The sequence below is a fragment of the Zonotrichia leucophrys genome, chromosome 6 (genome assembly GCF_028769735.1).
Source record: "Zonotrichia leucophrys gambelii isolate GWCS_2022_RI chromosome 6, RI_Zleu_2.0, whole genome shotgun sequence".
Lineage (NCBI taxonomy): Eukaryota > Metazoa > Chordata > Aves > Passeriformes > Passerellidae > Zonotrichia > Zonotrichia leucophrys.
In genome coordinates this window covers 3,757,041-3,767,708 of record NC_088176.1, presented here as the reverse complement: position 1 = coordinate 3,767,708, position 10,668 = coordinate 3,757,041, and the positions used below count along the sequence as shown (strand labels likewise).

Here is a 10,668-nt window from a genome sequence, read left to right as displayed (position 1 = left end):
GAATTTCCAGCTACACCCTGCCCTCTCGTGGTGTGCTGCTGGCCCAGTCATGCCTATTTCTTGCTGCTTTTACATCACTGGAAAATAAAAAATTGCCTGGTGACCCCTCAGAGCTGCAGGCGAGGGCTGGGGTGGCAAAGTGCTGCACCCCACCTGCCTCTGCCAGCAGCAGCACACCCCAGCACCTGAAACCAGTGAGTTTTCCCCCAGACAGAGCCCAAAATAAAAGGCATGTTGTATTTTTGCCACCTGTTATACATCCTGCTCTTTTATGGCTCCTCTCACTAAAGGCTGCACTCAGGGACAGGTGATAGCTGAGACATCTCTAATGCCAATCCTTTCCTCTTTTTTAGCCAGAAATGCAGCTTTTAGCCTCTCCTTCAGACTCAATCCAGCCAAGCACCTCTTGCTCTTTTTTCAGACCTTCCCCTCAATAATTGTTCTGTTCCCTTTCAGTGTTTGCTCCTTCCCAAGCTTAAATGGAGCATTTGAGTCTGGTGCAAGCCAGGCAGATGAAGTGAGGAACCCACATTTCTATGGATCCCATCCCTGATGCTGAATTTAAACCTCTCAGTGCAATGAACAACAAAAGCAAAGTCTGCAGTGGGCTCAACTGATCCTTTCCAGTCAAGCCAACACACTTTCCCAGGTGATATCATTATTTTCCTTTCCTAAGCCTTTTCAGATGGTAAAAAAAAAAAATAAATCAGCTTTTCATCTTACAGTCACACATCCTGTTCTGCTCATTTCTGTGTCTTATTTCTTCTAAGTTTTTGGGGTTTTTTTTGGCTGCCTTGCTTGGCTTTACTTTTTTCCGTGCAATTTTGTGTCATCAATTTGTTCTTAGCATTCCAGGATCTCACTAGACACAGCTGCAGGATTTCTTTCTTATTTTTTTGCCCATTTCTCCATTCCTTTCTGTAGCTGTTTTACCACAGCCTTTGCCTCCTTGTAGGAGTGCCCAGCTTGTATTGATGGACAGAAGTTTTCTTTGCTTTCTATCTTTAATTTCAACAATCTAGAGGAGGAAATAATGTGTGTTGACCCAATTAACCACCCAGACAGTGCACCCAAATTTTGGTTCAGAGACGCCCAGTGCGTTCAATAATCAGGATGTGCTGATTTTAGCTTCTTTAACAGCTAAACCCCAAGTTATTTGCAAGTCATCTATGGCTTAGGCCTCTGTAGCTTAAATTAAATGAAGTTTTGGGAGTTGCTCTGAGGCTGTCCATCTACTGCAGTGTTCTGAGTAGCAGCAGAGCCTTTCCTTTTCCTCATTCCTCCTCATTAATAGAGGAAGAAATAATTTTCCAAGTGTGTGGGACATTCCCAGACTGAGGAAAGAACTGGAAACCTGCCCCATTTCCCTCAAGAAAGGTGTCCTGTGCAGCTGCCCTGCTGTTCAGTGTCACACAGCAACTGCTCCTCAGATACTAAACTGCAATTTCCAACCACTTGAGTTGTATTTTAGCATTTTTTCAGTAGATCTTCCACCCCTGCCAGCCCAGCTGAGGCACCATCACATCAACTCCTGCTGGAAGGCGAAGTTTTTCACCCAGCACAGGCAAGTTCAGAGATGATGAGGGTGAGGGAAAGTGACTTTCCTCTGAGCTGTGATGCAGTGATTACCATTTATGTCTCTTTCAGACCTTATTTTCTGCTAATTGTGCCTTAATACAGACACAGCAGGCCTCCAATTTTAATGGCAGCTTGCAGCCTGGTGGCCCATTAGGCCCCTGCCATGCTGGCAATCATTTTGAGGGTCTCTCTATTGATTGAGGCAGTGCAGGGTATTTTCACAGGAGCTGAGGCTCAAGAGCATCTGTCCTCAGCAGGACAGGGAGGAATCCAGCAGAGGGGAGCAGCTCCTGGTGACATCTTCCCCTGGATAAGGTGAGGTCAGCCTCTTCTCCCAACAAGGGACACAACAAGGAAAGGCCTCAGCCTGCAGCAGGGGAGGTTAAATTGGATTTTAGGGGAAAATTCTACATGGAAAGAGTGGAGTCCCCATCCCTGGAGGGATTTAAAAGCTGTGTGGATGTGGCACTTGGGGACATGGGCAGTGGTGGCCTTGGCAGTGCTAGGGTCTCTGTCTCAATGATCTCAGAGGTATTTCCCATCCTAAATGATTCTGTGATTCTACAATGCTGAGGCTGTGCCAAGCCAGCACTTCCCCACATGCTCACCAGCTCCAGAGCTGCACTGGAAATTGTATTCCTGTGAGCATCTGAAAAGAAGTAGAATTTTTTTTTCTTTTCCTTTTGCATCTGCCTCTTCTTTTTCCAGAGCAGGAAAAACCCGTGTTCATGGCAGTGCTGGGCTTGGCCACGAGATGGTACTGCAAGACAAGAATTCCTGTTGGAAACACACTGCTCGTGAAATTAAGGTTGGAAAAGACCTCTGAGATCTCAAACTGTCCCCCAGCACTGCTAAGGCCACCACTAACCCATGTCCCCACATCCAGAGATCCTTTAAATCCCTCTAGAGGTGGTGACTTCACTGCCCTGTTCCATGCTTGACAGCCCTTTCAGAAGGAATTTCTCCTAAAATTCAACCTAAACTTCCCCTCATGCAGATTTAGGCCGTGTCCTCTGGTCCTATTGAATGCCCCCTCAGCTGTGTGAGGGGGCTCAAGCAGAAATGACTTTTTGTGACACTCTTGTGCCTTGTCTTTAACAAAAGAACGTTTGGCCTAGTTGGAAAACAGATTAATTTCTTGGCAGAGAGACACATTCAGAACTGCAACAACTTCACAGTTTTTCCTCAGTTTTCCAAGCTGAAGCTCAAGGTCTGTGGCTTGGACTCAGCAGATAACAACACATCCTTTTCCACGTCAAGCAGTGCCTGTTTCCCTTTGTTTTTATTGTCCCTCTTCCAGACAGCCAAGGTGCTTGGCCCAAACACTCAAGGTCTCACAGAAAACACATTTCACATTCCTGTGCAGTAGCAGCGAGAACATTTGGAAACAACCCTTTCCTCAGTGCCTCTGCACTCAGGAAAGCTGCATCTTTGTCTGATTAGTTTTGTTCAGCAGAGATAAGAGCAAAAGCACAGCGTGAGACACAGAGTTTCTTAGGTCTTTGCAAGGAGCCACTGCTGTGCTCTGGCACAAGACACCAAAAATGAAAACATGTTGTCTTGATGTTAATTCCAGCTTCTTGGCAGATTGCTCTTTTGGGCTTGTGGGTCACCTCAGTGCTACAGTGACTAATAACAATAAAATTGATTTTTTTTCACAGCTGGAATTGTCAGCAGAAAGGTAAAAGGAACTGGAAGAACTTATTATTGGGTGTGCCTTGTCCTGTGTAGAGATTTGCTGTGAAGCCACTGGGTGGCTGTGGCTGAAGAAAAGGAGCTTTGACACCCAGCACTGCCACATCATTTGAGGAATGCTGGTTTGTTTAACTCTGAGTCACCAAATCAATTTTATTTTTACAGCCTGAGCTAGAGAGCGATATCTTTACCTCCAAAACGACTTCTTGACCAGTATTTGCTGCTGTCTGATTCTTAGTCATGCCACAACCCAACACACTACAATGTGTTAAAATCAGGAGAGCCTATTTTGGAGCTTATGAAGGAGATGGAGACATAAAATCTGCCTCACTGAAGACTTTCAGAAGGACCACAGGCACAAATCAGTGTGTGAGCTGTTCAGTGCTCAAGCTAATGAAAAGGACAGATGTATTAATTAACTTCTAGGGCTGGTAAAATAATATCATTAGATCATGGCTGTAGTTGACAACTAAATGGAAATATTTGACTGTGGCAGGCCAGGTTAGGAAACATCTGTGTAGAGTTATCCTGACCACATAGTGTTGATTCCAAATCAAAGCACAGCTGAGTGAACTTTTTGGTGTAAATAAGTTGTTGATTAAATTTTTTACATCTACAAATGGTAGCAAGTTATTCTGAGTCCCTGTTTCACAGTCCCATGATACTTTTATTTGTACTTTAACCAAAGTAGTCCATTCTCAGCTCTCCAACCATTTTTGGTCTCTGAGCATTTCTGAACTAGAACTAATCTGTTCTGGTTGTCTAGAATACTTCATTAAATTACTTATTTTAGGCTTTTCAAAGCCCAGATTGAATCCTTTTTTAAACAGCACATTACCAGTTGGCAAAGAACCTAGGAACAGTCTTCTGTTGCAAAATATCTCACATGTCAGCAATCATATCCCCGTGTGAAATGTGCAGGATCCATCAAGTTTTCAGCATTAATTCTCAGTTTAGAAACACATGAAATGAATAATAAGTCCCCATGGAAGGGGATAGGGAGAAGTTACCTGTAATATTTGTAAATGTACTTGTGAAACCATCAATAAAACTGCACTGTGGTTGAAAGGACAAGTGAAGGCAATCAGAAAGGATTCTCTGGGGGTTTGATAGCTGGATAGGAGCTTCCTTTGACCCACTCAACACACATTTAGGAGGAAATAGGTTAGCCCATTAGAGGAAATGATGAACAGGTAGCATTTATATTTGTTTCTTAAAAAATCTCTTGCTTAGGTGGGACTTCCACCTGCAGAAGGCTGCAGATTGTAGCTGACAGTGGCCTAACCAGCTGTGTTTGAAATTGAAGACTGAATTGCTGCACATCCATAGAAAAAAACCTGCTTTTTTTTGTCAAATTAAAACTTTCAGGTAGTCCAAAGTTTCTCCATAACTTTCAAAATATTGGATTTTTTCCTCAAGTCTGCATATCTCAACTTCTTTAACTAAATATGGATATTTTTCCTGAAGAGGGAAACACATAACCTAATTCCTCAGGTAACACATCCTTTCTGCGAGGTACTTAGAATCCTGCTCATTTTTGATTTTAATAACAAAATGTCATATGGCTTTTAAAATGTGTATTCCTTCAGAATGGAGAAGAGTAATCCTGCAGAATTTAGCAGGAATATCCATAAAAGCTCTTCATGGCCAGGAACGGACTTTTATTTAAAAGTGGTTTCCTGGGAAAATGTGTGAGTGATATGAGTAAATTATACATATTCATACTTTCATGAACAAAATATGGAAGGCAATGAATTTGTTGTGCTAAACACCAAATTGGCCTGTTTAGGTTTCAGCCATCCATTCTCACCTGGATTATAAAATTTTCTTTTACAAGAACTATGGCTAGGAAAGTCCATTTATCTTGAAGATATAAATGAGACTTGAAAATTTATGTGAATGCACTTCATCTTTCTTTCAGAGTTAAGGAAACACACTCAGTGTTAGTGCAGACCATTTTTAAACAGGCTGACAAAAAGAAACAGAACTTTAGATTGAATTCAATTAAAAATTTTAATGACTAAATGACATTGATTGCTTGAAAAAAAATGAGTGAATAACATATATTGAAAATGAAATGAGAGATTATAAGTGTAACTGCAGGAAACTGATGCTGACTCTGTGCTGCAGCATCTCAGAGAAGGTTCCACTTCAACACCCCTGTGGAAGAGTGTAAGACATCACTGTCCTGATGCTTGTCCACTCCTCTGCTGGGGTGAAAGAAGCTGCAATAAACTGATTAAAGCAAGATGCTTTCCATTCTCCCAAGGAAAATGTGGCAGAGCTGTTGAGATGTGTGCTGGCTGAAGGTGAGACTCTCAGCTCACCCATCGGCTGCTCTTTGGAATGGGAAAAAAAAAAAAAAAGTAAAATATCCACGCACAAAAATAGAATTTAAAAAAATAAAAACTCCTTTAAGCACTGTAGTTGTGGCAAGAAATTTACACGTTATGTCCTCTTCCATAAAAAAGCATCATCAAAAAGAACTTGTGCCAGTTTTGTATTAAAAGGCCTATAGAAATCTCTTAAAATTGCCTTGGTGGTTGGCAGCATGGGGCCCAGGCTTCTGTCCTCAGGTCTTCGTGTGTTGGATGCAGGACTCTTGGTAATCAGAGCTTCTTGTTTCTCACTCAGAGGCCCTGTGGAAAAAGAGAATATTACCTTCAAATATTTCCCCCCAAAAATGCCCACCCTAAAGAAATCTAATGACTGAATCAGAAGGTTTGCCATGGGGAGAAAAATGTAATTTTTGTTGGCAGCCAGAATGTTTCAGAATATTGAATACAGGCTTAGATCAGTAAAGTAAATCACTACTGGTAAATATGGAAATAATACATGTTCCTCTCCCATTAATTAATCCTCTCTATAAAAAGCAGCATAAATCACTCTTGGAGGAAAATAGCTATTTTCAGAAAAAACCCAATGATTGAAAACAACTTCCCCTCCACTCTGGAGCTGCAGGTATTTTATGCTGCTATTTCACTGCATGGTGTGAGCTGACTAATACCCCACAGAAACCCCACAAGCTTCACTCAGCACTCAGGAAAGCTCTGGTTTGTTTATTTTGGAGGCTGGCAGTGGGATCACAGTGGCCACAGGTGCAGTGACACCCCACTTTGGGAACAAATGTGCACCAGCAAGATAAAATCCTAGGGAGTTTTCCAGCACAAACCACACTCAGGAAGCAGATGCCAAGCTTTTCATCTGTTCAGCCTGCTCCATCCAAGCTTTCCCATCATCTAGACCAAGCCTTGGACCAGACAGACGATTTTTCAGCCACATTTTCATTCTCTTGCTACTGTCAAATCAACATTGGGCAACGTTTTGTCTGCCGGCGTTTCTTCCCAGGATTAGCAACAGATGTCTCAATCAGCACAGCAAAAACACAATTTCTCCCTTCTCCTCGGCTACAAACACAACCTTTCATCATGCTCAGATTCAGGTTCTGGGCTGGTAGCACTTCAGTTTGTAAAAATTGGGAGGGATAATTTTGCATCTCCATAAGCCCGTGGCAAACAAGCCCTGGGTGCCTTCAGAAGCAAGGCTGGCTTCTGTGTGGGAAGATAAATCCCTGCATTCTGAGTGGTCTAGATTTTTTTCCCCTTTATATACTCTTACTAAGATCTTCTAACACCAGGCATTTGAGAATTTAATTTTGCTTGACTCCAGGCAATGAGAGTAATGCATCCTTCAAGCCAAATTCCTCTGCTTCTCTTTTTGTCCCTTAATAAAGCAAAAATAACTGAAAAGAAAGAGGATAATAATGATTTTGCACACTTAAACCAGCCAGCAAGCACCTACCCAGATCCAGGAACTGGAACACCATGTGCATGGTGTACCTCATGTTTGATGCATGGTCCTCCAGGCGAAGAACAAGGATCTGATCTTTGTTAAAAACTGTCAGCCAGTCCAGGAGATACACGACATAGAGCCCTACCTGTAACCTCACCTGGAAGTACAAAAAAAACCAAATTAGTTCACCTTACAACACAAAACAACACTCAACTCTGTCATCTGGGCAAAAAAAAAAAAAATCCCCAAAATGTGCTTTTAAGGAATGACAAAAAGAAAGTATGTGAATATTTTTAAATCTTCCTCTCTTTTTCTGAACAGCTTAAAGAAATCTTTGCAAAGAGCTTTTCTGCTGGTGAGAGATGTCATTTTACCAAGCTGCAGCAGCCACAGGTGTGTGTAAAGTTCTGCACAGACACAATTATCTGGAGAAGGATGCTCAGCCACCTCACAGCCAAGCTCTCTGTGCTTGGAGCCTTCATGGAGACACTGAGGGCTCTCAGCCCCTGAGGAACAGTGACTCAAGGGCAGATGCTCAGTCCTGCCCCTTCTCCAGACCCCAAGGCTGCTTATTTCAGTTTGATTTCACCTTGGGGAAACAGTTTAGGGGTGGGTTTGGCAGTGCTGCGTTAACACTTGGACTCAGTGACCTTACAGGTCCTTTCCAACCTAAATGATTCCACTGCAGGTGGCACTGCCATGAGCAGGACAAATATTCTGCCTCGCTGTCAGGTGTTAGATTTGGGTGCATTTTGCTGCATCCCCTGATTGCAATAATTAGGTTGAGATCTCAGCTGCAGCAGTATTGATGCCTTGTCTGAGTACCCAGAGAGCCAGACCAGAGAGGGGAAAAAAGCAGATTTTCAGCCTCTCCTGCCCTTATCTCTGTTTTTCTTCCCTCCTCAATTTTACATAACAAGTTGAAACATAAAATGAGTAGCCTTGGTGTTCTTAAAAAGTCCAGCCTCCAACTGTGCTTATAAATATTTTTCTAAATCCCTTCAGGCTCAGAGGAGAGGAACACGAATCCCCAGTCTTAAGCATCTTTCATAAAAGAGACTTAACATCTTCAGCTTGCATTACCACAGAGCCCATCAAGTCAGACAACAGCTCCTTTCACTCCTGACACTGCCCCATGACATACAATGATACCTAAATTCCCCTTAAAAAGCCTTGTTTTGAATTATTGCTGAATTATTATTATCCCGTGTGATTCTGATGCGTGTCTTTGGCTGTTTATAACATAAGTCTCCACATTTAGCAGATTTCTTTATAGATGTGCTACACCAGAACCTGGAACCCCTTATTTGATGAAGACACCAGGCTAAGATGGGATAATTCAAAATAATTGAAAATAATTCTGGCAGGGCAGCGTGGTGGTGTTTGCAGGGTCCCAGGATGAGGGAAGAGATGAGGATCTGACTCCATGTTTCAGAAGGCTGATTGATTATTTTATGATATATATTATATTAAAAGAAAATTATATACTAAACCTATACTAAAAGAATAGAAGAAAGGATCTCATCAGAAGGCTGGCAAGGAAAGGAAAAGAATGGAATGATAACAAAATCTTGTGACTGACCAGAGGAGTCTGAGCCAGCTGGACTGTGACTGGCCATTAATTAGAAACAACCAACATGGACCAATCAAAGATGCACCTGTTGCATCCCACAGCAGCAGATAACCATTGTTTTTCTTTTCTTCTGAGGCTTCTCAGCTTCTCAGGAGAAAAAATCCTGGCAAAAGGATTTTTCATAAAATATGTCCATGACAGGGCAGCACCCCAGCCCTCAGTCAGCGCCTCATTCCACCCTGCACTGGGGCAAACTTGCGGTTTATTGTTTCTTTTCTCATTCCAGGCTCTTGTAAATAGTTTCTCCATCTTCCTTGTGCCCTCCTTCAGGTGCTGGCAGGCTGGGATCACCCTGGTCACTGTGCCTTTCTCTGGGAAATGTTCTTGCCACTGATTCCAGTGCCAAACACCCCTTTCTTCCCCCTCAGCATCCATCAGCAGCCAGGATGCCCAGGACACCTCTCTGGTTCCAGAAACACATTAACAAACAGCAAACCCCTTCTTTTCCTGGCACAGGCACAGAATTAGCAACCTAATGAGCTCACCAGGGACAGCAATCCTCACTCCTTCAGTGCACAGCAAACCACGAGCACAACAGATTTAGCAACTTGGCTGAAGAAGAAGCTAAAAAAGGCCACTGAGGAGCACAGTTGGCATGTGGGTTTTATTACAAGCACCTGCTTGTGGCTCTATGGAAGGAAAGAGGCCTCCTCTGCTCGATTCCAAAAGCATCTTCTTCAAGAGGGCTGCTCAAGAGAACAAATGGAGACGGGTTCTGCACCCTGAGGATGAACATAAAGAGGAAAATCTTTCCTTCTGGTTCTCTCTCTGCCTTTCTCTGCCTCACTGGAAGGAATACATTTGTGCAAGCAGATGGCTGGAAAATTCTGTGATGCTGCCCAGCAGCAACTGGTGTGTGAGGGAGCCCTGGGGGCTGTCAGGGCTGAGCAGCTCCAACCCACCTGGTGAGAGAGAGCAGTGTCCTGTTTGCTCTGCTGCTGCTGCTGCAGGGCCCCAGCCCATGGAATGCACTTGTACTGTCATTTTATCCAGGGGAAGAGGCAATAGCTTCACCCCAGAGGCAAAGGAGGGAACTATTCCCTCCAAATCCTGAGCAAATAAAAGAGGATTGAATGGCAAACTGGCCAGATGAGATACTTCCAGTCCATCTCTTCCATATTATTCTCTGCCCTCGAGCAAAATCTGAAGTCAGTTCTATGCTAAAATTGTGAATTTTGGAATTGTAAGCCTGTAATACTTATCCATTCCCCTGCCAGCAGTTTCTGTGTTTCCTTGTATAATTTTCTGGCATGGACAATTAAAAAAAAAAAAAAGAGATTTTATCTAGTTATTGGTAGCCTTTTCTTACAAAAGAACACATAATTTATTCTGATTTTGAGGCAATTTGGTACTGCAAAGATCTTTGCCAGAGCTACTTTTTTGGAGACATCTGCAAAAAGCTTGCACATTAAATTGTAATCTTCACTAAATGTGCTCTCCATGCACTTGCACAATAGGAAAGCTGTGTTATCCCTGTTGGCATTCAGCAGGGAACAGGCTGAGGAGACAGCTGGGCCCCCACACCATCTTTTGCATGTCTACATATATATTTATACCCTCCACTTTACAAATGAAGAGGGAGAAAGTTTTGATTTCTCGCTGCTTCCTTGCAAGGGAATTTGGTGTTTTAACAACCTTCCCACCAGGCTGTCCAGCTGGACAGTGCCCAGGCAGAAAGGGACCTGGTGGACAGCAGGGTGGACATGAGCCAGCAGAGTGCCCTGGTGGCCAAGAAGGCCAAAGGCTCCGGGCTAGGTCAGGAATGGAGTGGCCAGAGGACCAGGGAGGTCATTGTGCCCCTGTCCCTGGCACTGGTGAGGGCATACCTGGAGTGCTGTGCCCAGCTCTGGGCCCTCAGCTTGGGCAGGACCTTGGGACACTGAGCACACCCAGAGGGGCTGGAACACAAACCCTGAGAGGAACCCCTGAGGGAGCTGGGGGGGCTCAGGCTGCAGAAAAGGAGACTCAGG

General features: G+C 43.6%; 1 protein-coding gene across 1 annotated transcript in view; it reads right to left on the bottom strand.

The window, feature by feature from the left end:
- Nucleotides 1–5,267: 5,267 nt before the first annotated feature.
- Nucleotides 5,268–10,668, bottom strand: part of CHST15 (carbohydrate sulfotransferase 15) — a 44,967-nt gene continuing 39,566 nt past the window's right edge. Inside the window, exons 7-8 of the mRNA XM_064717241.1 lie at nucleotides 7,075–7,222; nucleotides 5,268–5,912 (exon numbers count right to left, since the gene is read on the bottom strand). Of these exons, the coding sequence (XP_064573311.1) occupies nucleotides 5,722–5,912; nucleotides 7,075–7,222 (339 nt within the window). The 3' untranslated portion in view covers nucleotides 5,268–5,721. The remainder of the gene's footprint in view (nucleotides 5,913–7,074; nucleotides 7,223–10,668) is intronic.